The sequence below is a fragment of the Tachyglossus aculeatus genome, chromosome X2 (genome assembly GCF_015852505.1).
Source record: "Tachyglossus aculeatus isolate mTacAcu1 chromosome X2, mTacAcu1.pri, whole genome shotgun sequence".
Classification (NCBI taxonomy): Eukaryota; Metazoa; Chordata; class Mammalia; order Monotremata; family Tachyglossidae; genus Tachyglossus; species Tachyglossus aculeatus.
This window is the reverse complement of record NC_052100.1, coordinates 5417354-5441628: the sequence shown is the minus strand read 5'-3', so window position 1 is coordinate 5441628 and position 24275 is coordinate 5417354. Positions and strand designations below refer to the sequence as shown.

Genomic DNA, 24275 nt, shown 5'->3' with positions numbered 1-24275 from the left:
AGGATGTGAGGGATGTGAACTCAGCCGCTCCCCACTCTGCCAGTTGGCTCCACCACCCGCCCTCTGGCCCCTGCCCTCCTGCCCGCCGCCGGGCCCATGCGCCCTGGCACCACCGCCTGGGGTCTGCCACAGAGGGATGCCGGGAAAGGCCAAGCACCTGGGGGTCCCCAACGGCCGGATGGTGAGTTAGCCGGTGGGCCGGCCGGGGGTGGCAGGGGGTGGGGGGAGGTGGAGGGTCACTCCAGGCCTCAGGAGGACCCCCTCCAGCTCACTGGCCCGGGGTGGGGGCGGAGGGAGGGAAGGCGGAGGCTGGCAGAGAGGGGCAGCGCTGGGGCTGGGGTCCCAAGATGTTGGCAGTGGGTTGATTCACCCCCGTCTCAAGAGGCCAAAAGACCCTCATCCCAGCTGGTGGCCGTGGTCCAGCAGCCCGGCTTGTCCCCGGGGCCATCGGTCGGGGTGTGGGGAAGGCAGCTGGTCCAGAGACCCCCCGCTCTATCCCAATGGCAGCCCCCCACACCGCTTTAAACCTTCCCTGCCCACTCACCTCCTCACCGGGAGGTGAAGGACTTTGGGGGAACCTGAGCCAGGGAGAGCCTGCCCTTGGGGGCTAAGAAACCAGTGGGCACCCCTGCCTCCCGCCAAAACACCAAATTGCTTCCTGGCCACCTCGCCACCCTGACACCCTGTGAAATGCCATCCTGCCCCTCTGCCACCCGGCACACCTCCTGCTCCCTTCCTGATTTGGTTGCCGCCTGGCACTGCCAGTTCCCAGAGAGATCCCTGCCCTACCCAGGCACCCAGTGGGAATGGTTTGGTGGGGGGGACCCAGTATCTGTCCCTTAAAAAGGAAACTTCTCCCAATCTGGACACTGTTCCCGGAGGCTAGGGCAGGTCAGTAGGGTGGGGAAGGGGTCGGGGATGTGAGGAGACCATCCCGGCAGCCCGTTGTCCAGAAGACTCTGACCTGATAATAACAATCCTAATTGTGGTATTTGTTAAGTGCTTTCTATAAGCCAGGAGCTGGGGTAGATATAAGCTAACGGGGTTGGACGCAGTCCCTGTCCCACACAGGGCTCCGGTCTCAATCCCCATTTTACAGATGAGGAAACTAAGGCCCAGAGAAGAGAAGTGGCTTGCCCGAGGTCACCCAGCAGACAAGCTATGAAGCTGGAATTAGAACCCAGTTCCTTCTGACTCCAAAGCCCGTACTCTATCCACTCGGCAGTGCTGCTTCTCATGCTGAACTGAGGCAGGGGGATCCGGGGTGGGGGGCGAGGGGCTAGCCCTCCGCAAGTGTTCTCAGTCCCCAGGAGAGGCCAAGGGTTGTGCCAGGGCCAGTGTGCTCACTGGGTCTTGGGGGCGGAGGGAGGAGTTCCCCCTTACATATGTGCAGCAGCTATTTTGCAGAAGAGAAATTGGGGGCCACCCACCAACACCCCCTCTCCCTCCATCCCGGAAGCCACTGGCACAGTTGGGAACCTGACCCGGGCACAAGCAGCGGTGGGGGGGAGGGCGGGGAAGGGGTGCAGAGGCTGCCAGGCAGGAGGGAGGCGGAGGGATTTTGGCAGAGCGGGCTGGGCCCGGGGGCAGGCAGAACCAGCGGGCGGGCGGGGGGGTTGGGGGTTGGGGTGAGCCTGGAAGAACTATGAGTGGGAGCTGGGTGCTTTCTATTCCTGGTGCTTCCAGGAGGTGGGTCCTGGGCACGAAGTCTGCATCTCATCACCGGGGCACATGCCAGCGCCACAGCTGCTCGTCGGCCAGGTTGCTCGCCCCCTCCACCCTTTCTCTTGGGCCCCTTGCACAGATGGGCAAACCGAGGCCGGGACGCCAATCTGAGGACCCAGCACGTCAGTCAGTCAGTCGTATTTTTTGAGCGCTTACTGTGTGCAGAGCCCTGGACTAAGCGTTTGGGAGAGGACGAAAGAACAAAAATCAAATATTTCTATAATAATTAATCAATCAATCAATCAATCAATCGTATTTATTGAGCACTTACTATGTGCAGAGCACTGTACTAAGCGCTTGGGAAGTACAAATTGGCAACACATAGAGACAGTCCCTACCCAACAGTGGGCTCACAGTCTAAAAGGGGACTCATTGAGCGATTCTGATGTGCTGGGGGTAAAGACATTGTTTATACCAATGATATACCCTAGGTTTGATATTTTTAATGGCATTTGTTAAGCGCTTATTCTTTCTGTTTCCCCCTTCTAGACTGTGAGCCCGTTGTTGGGTAGGGACCGTCTCTATATGTTGCCAACTTGTACTTCCTAAGCGCTTTATAAAGTGCTCTGCACACAGTGAGCGCTCAATAAATACGATCAAATGAATGAATGAACAGACACATTCCCTGCCCGCAGTGAGCTTACAATCTAAAGGGGAAGAACAGGTCTTGCCCCCCGCCGCTCTACCTGGCTAAGGCCTCCCAGCCATTTGCTGTGTGGTGTGGAGACAGGTGCGACGTCCTGAACCGGATCACCTAGACTTCCCCGAGGCCCGGCTCAAAGTCGAGAAGCAATGTGGCCTAGTGGTTAGAGCTCAGGCCTGGGCATCGGGAGGACCTGCGTTTTCATCCTGGTTCTGCCACTTGTCTGCCGGGTGACTCTGGGCAAGTCACTTCACTTCTCTGGGCCTCAGTGGCTTCGTCGGCAAAATGGGGATTGAGACTGGGAGTCTCCCGCGGGACACGGACTGTGTCCAACCTGATTGGCTTGGATCTACTCCAGCGCTTAATACAGTGCCTGGCACATAGTAAGAGCTTAACGAATGTCATAAAAAACAAAACAACAGGTCCCCTTTCCAACAGGTCCCCTTTCCCTGATCCTCCAGCTCAGAAGAACCTGAGACAGAGGAGCCGAGAGGAGAATCCCTGCATTCCCATAAACAGCATCCACCCCCATATCCAGTGTCTAGGCAGCTCTGTAGGGGTTGGAGCAGATGTCCGCCCCCACCCCCAACCCCAAGCCTCTTCCCTCCCCTCCCAGGCCACTTCCTCCACGCAGCCCTCCCTGACTGGACCCTCCCAAGCACCTGCCCGCCCTCCCCCAAGTGCTGAGATCTCCAACCTCCAAGGAGAAGGGGGCTCCTTGGAAAGACTAGGGGAGCCTGAAAGAGAAGCAGGGGAGGTGGCCTGGGCAGATTCATCCTGGCCCCCACCCCCTGCTCTCACCCCAGCCCCCCACCCTGCCGGGGGTTGTTTCCGGCCTGGCTGTCCCTCTTCCATGAGTCACCAGGGACTCTGGGAAGCCCTAGCTAGGCTCAGTGGGCAGGGACTGGGGGGCTGGGGAGGTCTGAGTCCCTCAGTCCCATGTCTGGGGCCATCAGGTGGGTCTTGGTCACAGGGACCGTAGCCTGCAGCTCCCTCCCCACCGCCCATCAATCAATCCCTCAATCCATAATATTTATTGAGCGCCTACTGGGTGCACATCACTGCACAAAGTGCTTGGGAGAGTACAATAGAGTCAGTAGACACGATCCCTGGCCCGTGGGGAAGCAGCATGACCTAGTGGAAAGAGCGCGGGCCTGGAAATCCGAAAACCTGGGGTCGTATCTTGGCTCTACCACAAACCTGCTCTGTGACCTTGGGCAAGTCATTTAACTTCCCTGTGCCTCCGTTCTCTCATCTGCAAAATGGGGATACAATGCTTGTTCTCCCTCCTACTTAGACTGTGAACCCCATGTGGAACCTGATGATCTTGTATCTACCCCCAGCACTTAGGGACCGTCTCTATATGCTGCCGACTTGTACTTCCCAAGCGCTTAGTACAGTGCTCTGCACACAGTAAGCACTCATAAATACAATTGAATGAATGAATGAATGAATGAATTACAGGGTGTGGCCCATAATAAGCACTTAACAAATACCATTATTATTATTGTTATTATTATTAAAGAACTTACAATCTCCTGTGAGCAAGGCACTGCACTAAGCACTTGGGAGAGTCCAATAGAGGCAGTAGACACCATCCTAAAGCAGCTGAGAATCTAGCGGGGAAGAAAGACATTAACATTAATTAGAGGTAGAGGGAAGCAACAGCGCATGAAGAATGTTGTGAGGGGTGAGCACTTAAGTGCTTAGGTAGAGCAGACCTGAAATGGCAGTTGGGGAATATAAAGTGGGGAAACTAAAAATTGATCGGAGAAGGTCTTCCCCAGGAGATGTGATTTCAGAAGGGCACTGAAAATGGGGAGAGCGGAGATCTGCTGGATGTGAAGAGGAGGAAGTGGGAGGACGAGGGGAGATGAAAACAAGACACGGAGAATAGGATAGTTTATGATGAGTGCTGGGGTGGAGTGGAGAAGATAGCAGATTAGAAGGAAAGGGGAAGAGAGAGAGAGCAAGAGAGATCTTTAAGATCTGCCTTAAAGCTAATGGTCAGGAGTTTCATTCATTTACTCATTCAATTGTATTTATTGAGAGCTTACTGTGTGCATGGCACTGTACTAAGCGCTTGGGAGAGTACAATACAATAAACAGACACATTCCTGCCCACAAAGAGCTTACAGTCTAAAGGCGAGGAGCTTGAATTTCTGCTGGATGCAGAGAGGGACGGGTAGCCATTGGAGGTTTCCAAGTGGAAATTTGGGCGGAACAGTGTTTTAGAAACATGAGCCAAGACTGCAGCAAACAATGGTGTGGGATGGAGAGGGGAGAGGCCGGAGGCAGGGAGGTCAGCCAGGAGGCTGATACATTAGTGAAAGTAGGAAGGGAGGAAGGGGTGGGGAAGATGAGTTTGGCCCTAAGCAAGATGACTCAGTTTCTCTTTAGGGTGGTTAGAGGGTGAGGAGAGTCATCGCCAGTCTGCGGTCAGTGAATTAATTTGTGGTCCAGAGAATCTTTGAACTGATCCCCTGAACCCAAGCCCCTACCCCACGTTGCTCCCTCCCTGCAGGAAGGGGAGGGCGTCCAGTGAGCCCTTCCCCTAAGTCCCTCTACACCTGTTTAACACCTGGGTGCCACAGCTGGGGGTCCTAGCTTCTGCCCTGTGAGCCTACAATTGCCGCTCAGGAGGAGAAATGCCCCTCATCCACCCTTCCCTCCTAGCTTGGGCCAAGAGTCACTGGGGCCTCACCAGAAGCACCCACTCCTCCTCCCTCCCTGGCACCACCTAATAATAACAAGAATAATTGTGGTATATGTTAAGCGCTTCCTATGTGCCAAGCACTGTTCTAAGCACTAGGATAGATACGAAGTAATCAGGTTGGACACAGTCCCTGTCCCACATGGGGCTCGCAGTCTTAATGCCCGTTTTACAGATGAGGGAACTGAGGCACAGAGAAGTGAAGTGACTTGTCTAAGGTCACATAGCAGACATGTGGGATTAGAACACACGTCCTCTGACTCCCAGGATCATGCTCTTTTCCCTAGACCATGATGCTTCCGGGCGCCTGGGCACAACGATTCTTGCCTTCTCCTCTTCCCCCAGCCCTGGGACACCCTACCTCCTATGTCCTTCATGCCCTGACCTGTCCCTTACACCGCTGGACTCTGGATCCTACGCCCCGAACCTTGCTTCTGACTCGCCCCTTCAACTCTGTACTCTGAACAGAAGGGCGCTCCAAGCCTTCCCCAGATATTGTCCCTTCGCCAATCCCGACCCCAGCTGGTGGGGAGGGCTTGGCGGAGAAGGAAAGGGGAATCTTAAAGAGGAACCCTGAGGCCCAGAGATGAAAATGGCCTGCCATTATTCTCTGAGCAATGCTCAACCAGATCAAACAATCAATAGCTCCTTTTGGGCAGGGATAGCACCTTCTAACTCTGTTGTTTTGCCCTCTCCCAAGCACTTAGGGCAGCGTCCTGCACTCAGTGAGCACTCAGTAATTACTATGGATTGAATGAGCGCTTAGCTTACATTGAGCAGAGCATTGTCGGGAGAGGCAGGAACCCACAGAGGTGCGCAACCCTATTTTCAACATCACAGAGCGAGAGGATGTAAAGAGATTTCTCTCTCAAAGACACTCATGCTGCTGGCTACGATCTCACAGTCGGCAGTATCGTCTTTGAACGGAAACACGGCCCTATCTCCCACTGTGTCAGTGGAGGCCAGCCCCTCCAGTAATAGCCCCCAGCTAATGATTTTCAGCTCCGGCCCTTAGTAATAGTAATAATGATGGTACTTGTTAAATGTTTATTACGTGCCAAGCGCTGTTCTAAGCACTGGGGTAGATACACGCTAATCAGGTTGGACACAATCCGTATCCCACATGGGGCTCACACTCCTATTTCCATTTTACAGATGAGGTAATTGAGGCAAGGAGAAGTGAAGTGACTTGCCCAAGATCACACAGCAGACATGTGGCGGAGTAGGTCCTTCTGATTCCCAGGCCCGTGCTCTTCCAACTAAGCCTCACTGCTTTTCAGGCCCTTGCTTTTAGGCAGCGTGGCCCAGGGGAAAGAGCACTAGGTGGGGAGTTGGAAGACCTGGATTCTGATCCCTGTTCTGCCCCTTGACTGCTTTGTGACTTTGGTCAAGTTGCTTAATTTCTCTGTGCCCCAGTTTCCGCATCTGTAAAATACCTTAGGCTGTGAACCCCCTTGTGGAACAGGGACTGTGTCTCACTTGATCATCTTTTTTAAAAAAAATTTTAAAATGATATTTGTTAAGTGCTTCTGGGTGTGCCAGGCATTCTACTAAGTACTGAGTAGATAAAAGCTGATTGGGTTGGGCGTAGTCCCTGTCTCACATTAGGGTTTACACTCCTAATCCCCATTTTACAGATGAGTGTACTGAGGCCCAGAGAAGTGATGCCCAAAGTCACTCAGCAGACAAGTTGCAGAGTCAGGATTAGAACCCAGATCCTCTGACTCCAGCCCTGTGCTCTTTCCACTAGTCCCTGCTGCTTCTCAATAATCTTACCTCTACCACAGTACTTAGCACATAGTAAGCACCTAACAAACACCACGATTAGTATTAATCAAGCATTTTTGTGGTATTTGTTAAGCACTTACTATGTATATATTATTGTATGCAGAGCTTATTATTACTATTATTTTTAACAGTACTTCAGTTACAGTCCTACAGTAATTGCAAGGAGGGTAGAAGCAATGTTTTAAAGATATGGCAAAACAAAATTTCAGATCATCTGCATCTCAGTTGAACACTGGGAATCAGTTGCTGGAAGGAAGGCCAGCATGATGCACCACGATTAAGAAGGGAGAGGCTCTCTTGGAGCAAAAGTTTCCTAAGGAAAGCCAATCAGTCGGTCGTATTTATGGAGCACATACCATTTGCAGAGCACTGTACTAGGCGCTTGGGAGAGTACGAAATAACAGAGTTGGTAGAAACGTTCCCTGCCCACGGCGAGTTCACAGTCTAGAGGGGAAGGCAGATATGAATAGAAATAAATAAATTACAGATATGGACACAAGTGATTTGGGACTGAGGGAAGAGGGAATAGAGGGAGGGAATCAAAGCGGAAGGGTGTTAGGGAAGAGGAAATGAGGGCTTAGTCAGGGAAAGCGAGGAAGCGACACAAGGAGACAAAAGGAAAAACAGCGCCCGGAGCTGCACACGTTAAGCACGACAACACAATAAGGGACAGCCTTTTTGTGTGCACAGTGTGACCGGACTGTGGATCCCACAGTGGGCTTTTCAGACATTCATTCATTCATTCATTCATTCATTCAATCGTATTTATTGAGTGCTTACTGTGTGCAGAGCACTGTACCAAGCGCTTGGGAAGTACAAGTTGGCAACATGTAGAGACGGTCCCTACCCAACGACGGGCTCACAGTCTAGAAGGGGGAGACAGACAACAAAACAAAACATGTGGACAGGTGTCAAGTCGTCAGAACAAATAGAATTAATGCTAAATGCACATCATTAACAAAATAAATAGAATAGTAAATACGTACAAGTAAAATAAATGGAGTAATAAATCTGTACAAGCATATATACAGGTGCTGTGGGGAGGGGAAGGAGGTAGGGCAGTGGGGACACCCACACACTTACCCACTGGAGGCTAGGTAGGGTGTGATGCGCTGAGAGAGATGGATGGGGTTAAGAGCTCGGAGTAATAAAATCTTAATAGTAATAATAATGATGGTATTTGTTAAGTGCTTACTATGTGCCAAGCACTTTCTAAGCTCTGGGGAAGATATAAGGAAATCAGGTTGTCCTGCATGGGGCTCACAGACTTAATCCCCATTTTCCAAATGAGGTAACTGAAACACAGAGAAGTTAGTACTGTAGTAGAAGTAGTAGTAGTAATAATAACAATAATAATAATTATTATAGCATGTATTAGCCATTTGCTATGTGTAAAGCCTTGTTCTAAGCACTGGGGTAGATACAAGTTAATCAGATCAGACAAAGTCTCACGTGGGGCTCACAACTAAGTAGGAGGGAGAACGGCTTTTGAATTACCATTTCACAGACGAGGCAACAGGTATAGAGAAGTTAAGTGATTTGTCCAAGGTCACACAGCGAGCAAATGGTGAAACCTGTATTAGAACTCAGGTCCCCAGATTTCCAGGCCTGTGCTCTCTCCACTAGCCCCAGCTGCTACTAGTATTAGCAATAGTAATAATAGTAGTAGCAATAGTAATAGTAATAATAATAATAATGATGGCATTTGTTAAGCACTTACTATGTGCAAAGCACTGTTCTAAGCACTGAGCACTGTTCTATAGTAGTCGTAGTAGAAATAATAGTATGACGGCATTGATTGAATGCCCACAGAACACTGTATTAACCTCTGGAGAAAGTAGAATAGAAACAAGAGGCACATTCCGTACCCATGAGGATCTTACACTCTATTGAGGGAGAAAGACAGAAAAATATATGAAATAAATTGATCGAAATAAAGAACTGAGTGGACGAATGACTATGCACAGAATCACAACGGAAGATCCGAGCTCTCTCCTGCAGCCACCCTAGGGCGAGAAGAGAAGCTACGCCTCAGAGGTGGGTTAGGTTCTCTGCCACTCTCCCCTCAGCCCCCGAGCTACACATGGGATGCCCAGGTGGGTACCACTGCCCCCCAGGCTCTCTGGTCTACTCCAGCCCCCTTTCCCGCCACTTCCTTTCTCTGTCTTTCCCCCCATTCCCTCATCTCCCCTTCTCCACCACTTCCTTCCCCACCTCACCGCCTCCTCTACCACCTTTCTCAGCCCACTTCCCCACTTCTTCTTCCCCCACCCCCACCTCCTTTCCTTCCCTTTTCCGACCACTTCTCCTCTTCCTGGACAAGGCTGCATCTGCGCCTTCCCCTCCCTCAGCACCCCTCTGCGTGGCCCTGGCTACCAGTCCTGCCACTTCCCCGAGGGTTTTGCCCACAGGGAGGGATGTACCCCCCGCCCCGGCTCCCGTGCCTTCGTTTCTTCTGGGAAGTGGTATGGTACTGGGCGAGGGGGAGAGGGGGGGAGTTCCAGGGTTCCCCTTTAGGCTCTTCAAGGGAAAGTCTCTGATTTAGGTGGGCATAGGAACGACACTACCAGGGCTGTGGGCACTCCCTGGTACCATGGCACGCCAGGCTCTGTGACTCACCGTCTTCCTTGAACCCCTTTCCCTTTATTCCATCCCTCTCCAAACCCTACTCTCTTCCCAACACCCAGCCCGTTTCTGTGTCCAGAACAGAGACTCCCCATTCCCAACCGGTCACCCCCATTCCTACCCCTCCCTTCCTCACCCCTAACCCCCCAACTCCATCCCCATACTCCCCTTCCCAACACTCCCCATCCTAACATCACGGCACCAATCCCATCTCCAATCCCACCGGCTAGGGACACAGCATTTATGTACATATCTGTAATTTATTTATCTATGTCTGTCTCCCCAACTAGACTCTAAGATCGTTGTGGGCAGGGAATGCCTGCTTATTACTGTATTGTGCCCTCCCGAGTGCTTAGTTCAGTGCTCTGTACATAGTAAGCACTCAATAAACACGATTGCATTAAATTTAATTACTCATCCTGTTTTCAGCTGCTGTGTTCGGCTGGCATGTTAGAGAAGCAACAAGGCACAGTGGATAGAGCCGGACTGGAAGTCAGAAGGTCATGGGTTCTAATCCCAGCTCTGCCACTGTTCTGCTGTGTGACCTTGGGCAAATCATTTCACTTCTCTGTGCTTCAGTTACCTCATCTGTAAAAATGGGGGGATTGAGACTGTGAGCCCCACATTGGGACAGCGACTGTGTCCAATCCAATTTGCTTCTATAGACCCCAGGGCTTAGTACAGTGCCTGGCACATAGTAAATGCTTAACAAATACCATAATTATTCGTATCATTTTGTTCCCTGTCCGAGACTCTGGGGGGAGGGGGGAATGATGGGGGAGAGGGATGCAAGGGTGAAGGAGTGTCCTGTATTTTAGAGTGCCAACATTGACCAACCTTGCTCAGAGAGGCATTAGTACAGAGTTAATTGAGGAGAGGCCTCGGGGGAAGAAGTTTCCAAGGTGTAGGATGAGAAAGGACAGGAGAGAGGGAACCAGTCAGAGGCTGAGAGATGCTCCCGGGCCCAGGGGGGGAGGATCCTCAATCCCCGCTGGGGATGAAGCTGGGGACGGAATCGGTAACCCAAAGACACAGTCAAAGCCAGAGACCAGAATCACAGGGATCCCAGCTAGAGATCACAGATACGGTCCTAGAAATCACAGCCGGAGACCACAATCGCAGCTAGAGACCACACTCACAATCACAGAGATCACAACAAGAGAACCCAAACACAGAGATCATAGCCAAAGACCACAATCACAGAGATGATAGTCAGAGACCACAGTCCAAGAGTCGCAAGGTTCACAACCAGTCGGAGCTGGAGCCTGCAACCGGACACAACCAGAGACAGAGACAACTGAATCACAGGACTCACAGCTAGAATCAGAGCTAGAGAGACATGAGGAGAGAAAAGAAGATAAACAGGGAGAGGACAGGGAGGAGAGATCGCAGTCAGATGCAGATTCAGATTGGAAATCGATAGAGAATGAGAGGCAGGGAAAGTGGAAACAGAAAAAAGAGGCTGAGACAGAGAAGAGGGAACAGAAACAGAGAGACAGCGAGAGAAAGTTGCCAATCAATCAATCAGTGGTATTTATTGAGGGTTTACTGTATGCAGAGCACTACTAAGTGCTTGGGAAAGTAGAGAAGCAGCATGGCTCAGTGGAAGAGAGCACGGGCTTTGGAGTCAGAAGCCATGGGTTCTAATCCTGGCTCTGCCACTTAGCTGTGTGACTTTGGCAAGTCACTTAACTTCTCTGTGCCTCAGTTACCTCATCTGTAAAATGGGGATTAAGACTGTGAGCCCCACGTGGGACAACCTGATCACCTTCTAACCCCCCCAGCGCTTAGAACAGTGCTTTGCACATAGTAAGCGCTTAATAAATGCCATTATCATTATTACAAAATAAAAGGGTGCAATCCTCGTGTTCAAAGGATCTTAAATTCTACATTAAAATAGATTACGGACCGGGAAAATGACAGTGACGGGATAAGTACTGTAAGAGCCGGGGTAGGGTGAGTATCCCAAAGTGCCTGAGGGTTTTGTGGGATTGGGAAAGAATCAAAATGTTAAAGAGGTAGGGACCTAGGTGCATAGGTAACACCGAAGCTCGTAAACTCATAAGCTTGTAAACTCGTTGTGGGCAGGGGATGCGTCTCCCAGCTCTATTTTGCACTTTCCTAAAGCGCTTAGTACAGTGCTCTGTACACAGTAAGTGCTCATTAAGTAAGATTGATTGATTGACAAATTGATTGAAGGCAAATCAGGGCACCCTTATAGCAGGGGCTGCCCTGCTATGTATGCCCAGTTGTCAATCATTCGCCCCAGTTCTCATTCCCCTAAAAGTCAGGGGTTGACTGGCACTACCCATATCCTGTAGGGGTACCCTAAAAGTCAGGGGGTGACTGGCACTGCCCATATCCTGTAGGGGGTACATCTCTTCCCCCCAAAGAGCCCCCCCCCCCAAGATTTGTCTCCACACTCCCCAGAGCAGTTTGACGTCCTCTCCTAGGGAAGCAGCTTGGCTTAGTGGCAAGAGCCCGGGCTTGGGAGTCGGAGGACATAGGTTCTAATCCTGACTCCGCCACTTGTCTGCTGTGTGACCTCATCACACAGCAAGCCACTTCACTTCTCTGTGCCTCAGTGACCTCATCTGTAAAATGGTGATGATGGTATTTCTCAAGCGCTTCCTTTGTATGTGCCACGCACTGTTCTAAGCGCTGGGGCCTGGGGCGGGGATACAAGGTGATCGGGTTGTCCCACTTGGGCTCACAGTCTTAATCCCCGTTTTTCAGGTGTGGGAACTGAGGCCCAGAGTAGTGAAGTGACTTGCCCAAAGTCACCCAGCTGACAAGTGGTGGAGTCGGGATTAGAACTCATGACGTCTGACTCCCAAGCCCGGGCTCTTTCCGCTAATCAATCAATCAATCAATTGTATTTATTGAGCGCTTACTGTGTGCAGAGCACTGTACGAAGCGCTTGGGAAGTACAAGTTGGCAACATCTAGAGACAGTCCCTACCCAACAGTGGGCTCACAGTCTAAAAGGGGGAGACGGAGAACAAAACCAAACGTACTAACAAAATAAAATAAATAGAATAGATATGTACAAGTAAAATAAATAAATAAATAAATAAATAGAGTAATAAATATGTACAAACATATATACATATATACAGGTGCTGTGGGGAAGGGAAGGAGCCGCTAGGCCACGCGGCTTCTCTAAATGGGGATTTAAGACTGTGAGCCCCATGTGGGACAACCTGATTAGCTTGTATCTACCCCAGCGTTTAGAACAGCGCTTAGCCCATAGTAAGCGCTTAACAAATACCATGATTAGCCTTATTATTGTTATTCTAGGTCGTGGCTGTCTCGGATGGAGGTGAGTGTGGTGACTCCAGGCTGCCCTGGGGGAGGGGAAGGGGGGAAGGGGAGGGAGAGGGGGGTCGCTACCAGCCCCTCCCCGCCTCCTCCCGCAGAGCTGAACAGTGCGGGGGCGGCGGCGGCGGGGGCGGCGGGGGTCTCGGAGGAGGAGGAGGCGGGGGGCCGGGGGAGCACGCTTAGCATCCAGAGCCTGCCCAGCGCCCCCAGCCCCCCCTTCGCCGCTGACCAGTCCGTGGCCGGCTGGGCCCAGTCCTTCGAGAGGCTCCTCCAGGACCGGCTGGGCCTCGCCTACTTCACCGTGAGTGGATGCCGGGGGGGGAGGGGGACCCCGGGAGGAGAAGGGGATGGGGGAGAGGAGACCCTCGGAGCAATGATGGGTGGGGAAGGGGGCGGAGGGCACAGAGAAAAGGAGAAGGGGGCAGAGCTGAGGTGGGTGACATTCGCTCCTCCCTCCTTCCCTCCTCCTTTGGGCCACTCCCCCGGGCCCCACCGCCCCCCACCGCCCCCCACCACCTTCCCACCACCCAGGAGTTCCTGAAGAAGGAATTCAGCGCCGAGAATGTCAGCTTCTGGCAGGCCTGTGAGCGGTTCCAGCAGATCCCCGCCAGCGACACCCAGCAGGTGGGCGCCTGGTTTGGGGGTGGTGGGCAGGGACTGGGGTTTAAGACGGTGAGCCCCACGTGGGACAACCTGATGACCTGATGGTCTACCCCAGCGCTTAGAACAGTGCTGGGCACATAGTAAGCGCTCAACAAGTACCATCATCGTCATCATCCCCACCAGTGACACCCAGCAGGTGGGGGCCTGGTTTGGGGGCGGTGAGCAGGGGCACGGACTGGGGTTTAAGACGGTGAGCCCCACGTGGGACAACCTGATGACCTGATGATCTACCCCAGTGCTTAGAACAGTGCTGGGCACATAGTAAGCGCTTAACAAGTACCATCATCGTCATCATCTCTGCTAGCAACACCCAGCAGGTGGGGGCCTGGTTTTGGGGCGGTGGGCAGGGGCAGGGACTGGGGTTTAAGACAGTGAGCCCCACGTGGGACAACCTGATGACCTTGTATCTACTCCAGCGCTGAGAACAGTGCTTGGCACATAGGAAGCGCTTAACAAATGTCACCATCATCATTATTATTATTATTTGGGGCAGGGGCTGAATCAGGGAGCGGTGGGCAGGGGCTGTTGGGTGGTGGGGATAGGAGCAGGCCGGGGTGGGTGGGGGGGTCCTTCAGGATGATCCCACCCCCACCCTGGGCCCCGGGCCGTGTGTCCGCAGCTGGCCCAGGAGGCCCGGAGCATCTACGAAGAGTTCCTGTCCAGCCAAGCTCTCAGCCCTGTCAACATCGATCGCCAGGCGTGGCTGGGCGAGGAGGTGCTGGCCGCCCCCAGCCCCGGCATGTTCCGCCTGCAGCAGCTGCAGGTGACGCCCCCCACCCATGGGGCAGACCAGAGACGGGAGGGCGGCCGTGCATGCACGCATGCATGCATGCAGAAGTGCGGGCGTGCATGCGGGATTGGGTCTGGTCGTGGGTGCGTGTATGCGTGAAGGGATCCCTTCACGGGTCAGTGTCCGGATGGGGGTCCGGGGAAGCATGTTCATTGGGGGGCTGGGGGCCGTGTCCATGTGAATGCATTCATATGTGGGAGAAAATGGGTGTGTGTTTGTCTGTACAAATACATGTGTATGTAAGAATGTGTGTGTCTGTACAAATACATATGTATTCTAGACTGTGAGCCCGCGCTGTTGGGTAGGGACCGTCTCTATATGTTGCCAACTTGTACATCCCAAGCTCTTAGTACAGTGCTCTGGACACAGTAAGCGTTCAATAAATACGATCGAATGAATGAATGAATGTATTTAGGAATGTGCGTGTCTCCATATGAGCAAGGTGGCTTAGTGGAAAGAGTTCTAATCCCAGCTCTGCCACTTGCCTGCTGTTTGACTTTGGGCAAATCACTTCACTTCTCTGTGCCTCGGTTCCCTCATCTGTAAAATGGGGATGAAGACTGTGAGCCCCTCGTGGGACAACCTGATTACCTGGTATCTCCCCCAGCGCTTAGAACAGTGCTTGGCACATAGTAAGCGCTTAACAAATACCAACATTATTATTATTATTATATAGATACATAGGAATGTGTATGAGAGTATGTGTATGAGATTTCTATTCGTTCATTCATTCAGTCGTATTTATGATACGATTGAATCAATCGTAAGCCGGGGTGGGGGGAGACAGACATCAATACAAGTAAACAAGCATCAATATAAATAAATAGAATTATATATATATATATATATATATATATATACATAGGAATGTGTATGAGAGTGTATTTGAGTGCCTCTGTGTGAAGGGTTTGCATGTATGTGTGTGTATAAGTGGAGGTGATTGTGTGGTGAGTGGGGGTTTGTGTATGGGTGTAAGGGTGTGTGTGTGTGTGTGTGGTTGTGTGGGTGCGGGTGTGTTGTTTTGGGGGGCTCAGCCCTACTCCCTCTCAGTGCCCCCCCACCCCGGTCCTCCCCGGCTGCAGATCTTCAACCTGATGAAGTTCGACAGCTACGCCCGTTTTGTCAAGTCCCCCCTCTACCACCAATGTCTCCTGGCAGAGTCCGAGGGGCGACCCCTCGGGGACCCCGGAGCCCCCAGCCCCGGCAGCCCCAACACCACCTTCCGCAAGGTATCCCTTACCCCGGGGGGAGGGGGAGAGGGACCGGCTGGCTGGCTCCCAATGCCCTAGACCCTCCCCAGCCCCCTGAACCTCGGGGGTCAGGGGAGCTGGCCCAGACTCGAACTATGGGGTTTGGGACTAGGCCAGAGGGCCTAGCCCAGACTGCCCACAGGGTTACTTACAGGGCTACCAGCAGGGCTACCTAAGTGTCTGGGAGGGGGGGGGGCACTCATCTGAGCACCCCCACCTCCCCCACCCCAGAAGCCGAAACTGAAGCCGGGGAAGTCATTGCCCCTGGGTGTCGAGGAGCTGGGGCAGCTGCCCATGAGCGATGCCCCTGGCGCCCGAATAGCCAGGAAGTCCTTCCGCAGGGGCGACCTCAAGGAGGCCTGGACAGGTGAGGGCGGTGAGGGCTGTGCCACCCAGTCCGGACGGGGTGGGCGAGGGACCCCAAGGCCCAGATGGCGGGGAGCTGAGGGCCCCAAACCTTGGGTGGAGGGCAGCAGGGGGTCATCAGATTAGGTGGAGGGGATGGAGGGGAGTGGGGGCCCCCCAAGGCCTGAACTGAGGGGAGGGGGGCCCCAAGCTCGGGTAGAGGGGAGCCCGAGGCCTGTGGCCCCTCTGCCCATCCCTCCCCTCCCATCCCCAGAGCAGGGGAGCCTCAACGGGAACCCCGCCTTGCGCCGAGAGTCCCAGGGTTCCCTCAATTCTTCGGCCAGCCTGGACCTCGGCTTCCTCGCCTTTGTCAGCGGTAAATCCGAGGTGAGCCCCCTAACCCCTGCCCCCCGACTGCCAGGGCCCACCCCCAGCCCTGCTGGGAGACCCCACCCCAGACCCAGAAGGCCGGAGAAGCAGCATGGTGTAATGGCTAGAGCACGGGCCTGGGAATCAGAAGGTCATGGGTTCTAATCCACGCTGCTGCTGTGTGACCTAGGGCAAGTCACTTCTCTGGGCCTCAGTTACCTCATCTATAAAATGGGCTTTGAGACTGTGAGCCCCATGTGGGACAGGGACTGTGTCCAACCCGATTTGCTTGTATCCACCCCAGAGCTTAGTACACAGTCTAGTGGTAAGAGCACAGGCTTGGGAGTCAGAGGTTGTGGGTTCGAACCCTGGCTCCACCACGGGTCTGCTGAGTGAACTTGGGCAAGTCACTAAACTTCTCTGTGCCTCAATTACCTCATCTGTAAAATGGACATTGAGATGATGAGCTCCATGTGCTTTGAACAGTGCTTGGCACACGGTAAGCCCTAGAGAAGCAGCATGGCTCAGTGGAAAGAGCATGGGCTTTGCAGTCATGGGTTTGAATCCCGGCTCTGCCAATTGTCAGCTGTGTGACTTTGGGCAAGTCACTTAACTTCTCTGTGCCTCAGTTCTCCCATCTGTAAAATGGGGATTAAGACTGTGAGCCCCTCGTGGGACAACCTGATCTCCTTGTAACCTCTCCAGCGCTCAGAACAGTGCTTTGCATGTAGTAAGCACTTAATAAATGCCATTATTATTATTAACAAATACCATAATCATCATTATTATTATTATTATGTGGGACAGGGACTGTGTCCAACCTGATTACCTTGTATTTACCCCAGTGCTTAGAACGGTGCTTGGCACATAGTAAGCGCATAACCAATACCATTATTACTATTATTATTACAGTGCCTGGCACATGGTGAGCGCTTAACAAATATCCCAATTAACCTCCTCCTTGTGTCCCTCCCTCCCTTCCAGGGGCTGGGTCACCGGAAGAGCATGGGGAGCAGCGAGGGGGAGGGGGAGGGCCGGCCGGGCCGCTATTGCTGTGTATACCTGCCCGATGGCACCGCCTCTCTGGCCAGTGTGCGGCCTGACCTCTCCATCCGTGCCTTGCTCACTGGCATCTGCGAGAAACGTGGGCTGTCCCTGCCTGATGTGAAGGTCTACCTGATGGGCAATGAGCAGGTGGGTGCCGCCCTTTTTTCCCCACCACCCACCCATCTTCAGCATTGGGTACATTCAGGCTCAGACCCCGGCCCCCGCCCCCTCCTCCCATCCCAGGCCAGGTGGACATGAGAGCCCGGAGACCTGGCTTCTAATTCCATCTCCATCGCTCGCCTGCTCCGTGACCTGGGGCAAGCCACTGAACTCAGGACCTCAATTCCCTCGCCTGTTCGGTGGGGATTCAATGCCTGTCCTCCTGTGTAGACCATGAGCCCCGGTGGGGCAGGAGTGCATCTGACCTGTATTGCAGATCTCCCCAGTGCCTTCTTAGAACAGTGCTCGGCACATAGTAAGCACCGAACCAATACCCCAGCGTTGATTGTGGGAATGGAAATGGGGAGGGAGGCCGTGTCCTTCTTGCCCCAATTTCCCAAGGCCCACTGGCAGATTAGGGTTGGCATTGGTGGCTCAGTGGTAGAATTGAGAAGCAGTGTGGTCTAGTGGTTAGAGCCCAGGCCTGGGACTCAAAAGGACCTGGGTCCTAATCCTGGCTCTGCCACTTGTCTTCCGTGTGAACTTGGGCAAGTCACTTAACTTCTCTGTGCCTCAGTTGCCTCATCTGGAAAATGGGGATTTAGACCGTGAGCCCCACCTGGGACAACCTGATTACCTTGTATCTACCCCAGTGTGTAAAACAGTGCTTGGCACATAGTAAGCACTTAGCAAATACCATTATTATTATTATTATTATTAATATCTGGGTGAAGCAGCCCTGAATGTGGGTGGGGGGTGTCCTCCTGGGGGAACCCCAGGAGGGGCGGGGGGCAGCCCTGCTGAGTCTCTCGGGGTCGGGTCTCCTCAGAAGGCCCTAGTCTTGGACCAGGAGAGCATCGTGCTGGCCGACAAGCAGGTGAAACTGGAGAGCCGGATCAGCTTTGAGTGAGCCTCCCCCCAACCCACCCCCTTTCCACCTCCCTCCCTGCCCCCCTCTCCCCGCCCCGAGGGGAGGGGGCGAGGCAGGGGCTCCGTGGTCCTTGGGTTTGGGTCGGGGGGCGAGGGGGAGGGCAAGTGGTCAGCCTGGTCTGTGGGGACTCCCAGCCTGGAGGTCTCTGCGCTGGGCAAGACGGTGCGGATCTCGTCCAAGCCGGCCAAGCGTCTGCGGGAGGTGATCCTGCCCTTCCTGGTGAAGCATCAGCTCAGCCTCCAGCAGGTCAAGTTGCACCTGGTGAGTGCCACACACCACCCAGACCCAAGCATCACACCCCACGACACGGGTCATGCTCCAAGCCCTCGGCCTGCCCCAGCTTCATGCACCATTCCCCCGGCCCTGGGCAGGCTCTAACCCCACACTCCAATCCCACGGCCTGCCCCAGCACCACGCACCATGCCCCCGGCCCACGGCATGCTCCAACCCCATGTGCCGCTCCCAGCCCCACTCAGCACACCCCAAATCCACGCACTCCCCAACCCCCCTTCCCACACCCAGCCCGCGGGCCTCTGAGCAGAGAGGAGGGGAGTCCAAGGAACGGGCAAGGAGAGGGGACCTCCCCCCTCCACCGGCCTATGGTTGGGGAGCTCCTGGAGGGCATGGGAGTGGTGGTGTGCCAGCTCCTGTCCAACTCTGCAGGAGGGAGAGAAGCGCGCCTTGGATCTGGAGAAGCCGGTCACCTCCGTGGCCTCCCAGAGGGTGATTCTGGACACTCTCCCAGGTACAGAGGCCGAGGCCTGGGGTGGGTGTGGCAGGGAGCAGAGGGCTCCCAGGAGGGGCTTCCAGGGCCCTGCCAGCCCAGCTTCCTCCCAGGACCTCAGGTCCAGGACCTCAGGGGACTTCGGATGGGCAGCTGGACTCTGTCCTGACTGAGCACCCCCCCCTGGGAGAGGTGGGCCAGGCTATCCTTCACCCAGGAGCAGCCCCCAACCCTGAGCATGGATGCTAAGATTGCCCTGCAAAGCCCCGCCTTTGGCAGCCCCTCTCCCAGCCCCTCTTCCCTACCCTTAGCTCAAGGGGAGGCTCCCTCCGGGGAGAAGCTGATAGTGTCTGGCCTAGTATGGGGGATTGGAAGGGGGCATGGGGCCTTCCAGCAGGAGAGAGGGGCCCCCGGGGGTCTCAGCCCCGTTCTTCAGCCTCCTCTGGAGGAGCTGGGGGAAGGAGAAGGAGGTGGGCTCCAAGCAGGGGCGCTGAGGATGCATCTGTCCTCAGGAAGCAGCTTGGCATAGTGGATAGAGAACAGGCCTGGGAGTCGGAAGGTCATGGGTTCTAATCCCTGCTCCACCACTTGTCTGCTCTGTGGACTTGGGCAAGTCACTTCATTTCTCTGCACCTGTTACCTCATCTGTAAAAATGGGGATTAAGACTGAGAGCTCCATGTCGGGCAGGGACCGTGTCCAACCTGTTTGCTTGCATCTACCCTAGTGCTTAGAACAGTGCCTGGCACAAAGTAAGCATTTAATAAATACCATTATTATTACTCTAATCTGTGCCCAACGTAGGTGTGAAGGTGACAGCGGTAGCAGTGGAAGACTTCAGCTTTCAGACCAAGGTCCAGGTAAGGGCCTGCCCAGGGCTGGAGGTGGGGGAGGAGATGGTTCTCTGCTCCCCACTGCAGGGATGGAGGTCCGGGGGGCCCACAGCCCACCCGCCTCACGAGGTTGACCCCAAACCCGGCTTCTCAGGGAGGCGCCTCCAGACCGGAAGAGCAGCCGGCCACACTGTCCTCCCTGTTCACCAACTCACTGGCCGAGGGACCCCGAGGCCTGGCTGGAAAGCGCAGGACTTGTGACATTGAAGGTGGGGATGGGGGTTTCAGGGAGGGACGGGGGACAGGTCTGTAACATTGAAGGTGGGGATGGGTGGGGGGGGTCCGGGGTATGGCAGGGGGCCGGACCTGTGACTTTGACGTTGGGGATGGAGGGCATGGCACGGGGCTGGGCGGGGAGGCCATCCGTGAGAGGACAGGGGGAAGGCTGAGGTGGGCAAGTGGAGATGGGGATGGTATTTCGGGGAGAGGTTGCGGTGGTAGGGATGGGGTCCTGGGATTCTGCCCCTGCCCGCAAACAGAAGCCCCCCATGACTCCCCCCGGCCACCCCTCCCAGGTCTGGTGGAGCTGCTGAACCGGGTGCAGAGCTGCAGAGCCAATGACCAGCGGGGGCTGCTCCGCAAGGAGGACCTGGTGCTCCCCGACTTCCTGCAGCTGCCCAGCCTCGGCCAGGAGGAGCCCCCCACTGCCCCGGCCCACCCGCCGCCGCCACCGTGCCCAGCACAGACTGAGCCCCAGGCGCCACCCCCGGAGATCCCAATGGACGCCGCTGCCAGTCCTCCCGCGGGCACAGCCCCAATCCAGGGGGGGTCCTCTGCCCTCTGACCCTTCCTCAACCCAGAACCTTCTCCTGTGGCTCATCTTCTCCCTCGCAACCCGGGCATTGGGCCAGTGCCGCTTCTATCTGCTTGGGTAGCTGCATGGCTCCACCCCAAGCCTAGGGCTGTGCCCAGGGCAGTGCCCCTGAGGGGCTGGGGTGTGCACACAAGTGTCGGCATGTGCTTCCAGAGGGGGCCAGCATGTGCTCTCGTGTCTATCTGCGCATGGTCCCGTGAGTGTGCTGGGCCCCTGCCGGTCTCCCTCATCGCCCCCAGGCCCCCCAAACACACCTCCAGGAGACAGTGTCAGAACTCTTTGATTCCCTCTCCCTGCCCACCCCTCACATGCACCCACCTCCACCTGTCACCCATCAGGGGTCACCCATCAGGGCACGGGGGGGTGGGCTGGGCCCCAATCTCCAACACCCCTTGCAAAGAGGATGGGGCAGGGGCAAGGAGAACGGGCCCCTGAAAGAAAACAGGCTGGGAAGAGTGGGGGGTGGGCAGGTGGGAAGGAGGACACGTGTGAGAAGTTGGCACAGGCCCTCAGAGTTGCACAGGAACTTCCGCACGGTGAGGTGCCTCCCTCTGGGCATGGTCAAGGCTGGGTCGAGGGCCCCAAGACTTGACACCCTCCCGAGGATAGGGACAATTTTGGCAATGCCAGCTCCCCTCCCCGGGCCCCTCCTGCTCTCTTCCAGTGTGTCTCGGCCCCGGGGGGGCAGGGGTAAGGGAGAACCCCACCCTCCAGCTCGTTGGGTGGCACAGTCAGCCCCTGGCATGTGGTCAGCAGGATGGGGTCACTACCTGGTGTGTGACATTTGCTCAGTTCTCTTGGGGGAGTTTGTCACGAGGGTCCTTACTTGGATATCCTGGCTTTACTCCCACTCCCACCCCTTCCACTCCCATCCTGGTCCTTTCCCCATAGGCACTGTAGGCACCTCCCTGTCTGGGCAGCCTGGTTTCACCTGAGGGAGCGGCAGCATGGTGGGTTTAGACGAGGGCCAAGCTCACCATTATACATCCTGTAATTAGGTAGGTTGTGAGCGGCTTGGAGACAGATGGGAGTTGGATGGAGATACCGTTGTCACAATAATTATCATGGAGTCCAGAGGTGTGGTGCTGTGTTTGTGAATCCCAGGTGGGTGGACAGGGACACATTAAGGTGGGCCCTATGGCCCGGGAAGACTCGGAGACCCCATCCCAAGGTTCTCCCCCTCCTGTGGCCCCCATCTCCCCAGCTCGACTGGGTTAGCTTTAGCCATAGGGGCTCAGGCACGGTCAGAATAATAACAATGGTGGCATTTGTTAAGCGCTTAGTATGTATCAAACACTGGGGTAGATACAATACAATCAGACCAGAAACAGTCTTGGTCTCTCAGGCAGCTCGTAGTCTACATGGGTGGGAGAGCAGGTGTTGAATCCTCACTTTACAGATGAGGAAAATAAAGCCCAGAGAAATATGCCCAAAGTCACACAGCAGGCTAGTGGCAGAGCCTGTGCTCTTTCCAGTAAGCCACCCTTCTTCCCTGACTGCAGAGGGTCACCTCGATGGCCACTGGGCAACTCCCCTCCTTGGTCCCATGATGAAAGCAGCCTTGTGGGTAGAGCTCTGGAAGAAGATTGGCTTGAAAACACTCAATCAGTTTTCCCCCTTCCGCCTTACCTCACTGATCACCTGCTACAATGCAGCCCTCTCTAACACCAACCTACTGTCCGCACCTCAATCTTGTCTACCGCCCTCAGATCTGGAACTCCCTCCCCTTTTATATCCGACAGACCACCACTCTTCCCCCCCCCTTCAAAGGCCAACTAAAATTCCATCTCCTCCAAGAGGCCTTCCCTGACTAGGCCCTCATTTCTCCTCCTCGTCTCCTCAGCGTCACCTACACACTTGGCTGTGTCCCCTTGAGCACTTTGATACCCATGCCAGCCCCACAGCACTTATGTATATATCCTTCTACTCTACTAATTCTCCGATCTGTAATTTATTTTAATGTCTGTCTCCCCCGTAGACTGTAAGCTCCGTGTGGGCAGGGATCTTGTCTACCAACTCTACTGATTGTATTTGCCCAAGTGCTTAGTGCAGTACTCTGTACACAGTAAGTGCTCATTAAATATGATTGAATAATTGATTGATTGAAGATGTTGATATTGATAGACATAGTGTGGTTGCTAGTGAGGGCTCCGGCCTATCGTGGCCGGAAGGAGGTGACCCCCCCCCTCCACCCCGGCTGCTCAACAAGTGACCCCTGGGTACTCCTTCTCTCCCTTCCTTCCTTCCCTCTTCCCTCCTCCCTTCTCTTCCTTTTTCCTTCCCTTCTTCCCTCCCTCCATCCTCACCGATTGGAGCCAGGACCAGCTCAATCTGGGGGGTCTCCAGAGGACCTCAATTCCTTGCAGTTGCACGGGGCTTGTCTTCTCAGTGTAGCACAGGCCGACAGCTCAGATGATTGCATTTTTTGTCTATCTCCCCCTTTAGACTGTAAGCTCATTGTGGGCAGGGAACTTGCCCAACAGCTCTGTTCTATTATATTCTCCCAAGCGCTTAGTACAGTGCTCAGCACTCACTAAGCGCTCAATAAACACCACTGATTGATTGATTGATTAATTATGAAGCAGGTGGGTGGGTAACTGAGGGTGTATGCTTGTAGTACTTTGTTAAGCCCTTATTAGGTGCTAAAAATAGTCCTGTCTATTGCTCATTTCTATGTGTGTGTGACTTTTTTCTACTAACACTTTGTGTGTGTGTGTGTGTGCGCACCACAAATATGCCTACAAATATGTGTGTGAATGTGTGTGGGTTTTCTGGTTACACCAATGTATTGCATGTGTGCTCTTCTCTGGCTCTGAGAGCTTCTATCTATACCACTGTGTTGTGGGTGAATGTGTGTGTGTGTGTGTGCTCTCTCCTGACTATGTTTGTGTATGTCTCTTGTGACTTGTGTTGTGTGGGTGCATGTATGTGTGTGTGTGTGTACTCTTCCAAATAGATAAGTGAATTGTGTGTATGCATGTGTTCTTATTTGGTTTCACTAATGTGGGTGGGTGGGTATACATATGTGAGTGTGAGTTTCTCTTCTGGTTGCAGCATTGTGTTGTATGTGCTCATGTATGTGTGTGTGTGTTTCCTTTCTGGTTACAGCAGTGTGTTGTTTATGGGTGTGAGTCACTTCTATGCTAATTCCTGCTGCCCTGATCTGTTTCCTGGCTCTGGTGGCCATGGTGGTCCTGCCCTGATAATCCCGGCTCTAGTGGTCCTGGTCCTGTGGTTCTGACCCTGGTGGTCTTGGCCCTGATGGTCCTGGCCCTGGCAGTCCTGACCCTGGTGGTCCTTGCTTGGTGGTCCTGTCCTAGCAGTCCTGACCCTGGCGGTTCTGGCCTTAGTAGTGTTGTTGTGGGTAGCTCCTCTGGGAGGACACTCAGGCTCTCAGGTCCCAGTTAGTTGTGAGGTGAGGTGAGTTTGCTGGAGGGGATCTGGGGAGGGGCCGAGGGGGATGGCGGGTGGAGTGCCA

General features: G+C 54.2%; 1 protein-coding gene across 1 annotated transcript; it reads left to right on the top strand.

The window, feature by feature from the left end:
- On the top strand, positions 1–22550 carry RGS14 (regulator of G protein signaling 14). Its single transcript, XM_038771011.1, has 15 exons — positions 1–181; positions 12794–12815; positions 12913–13115; positions 13346–13438; positions 14097–14240; positions 15350–15496; positions 15749–15884; positions 16137–16249; positions 17216–17425; positions 18267–18343; positions 18503–18629; positions 19032–19113; positions 19895–19950; positions 20078–20192; positions 20499–22550. The coding sequence occupies exons 1-15, from the start codon at positions 137–139 to the stop codon at positions 20765–20767; spliced, it is 1839 nt and encodes a 612-aa protein (XP_038626939.1). The 5' UTR covers positions 1–136; the 3' UTR covers positions 20768–22550.
- The last annotated feature ends 1725 nt before the right edge of the window (positions 22551–24275 follow it).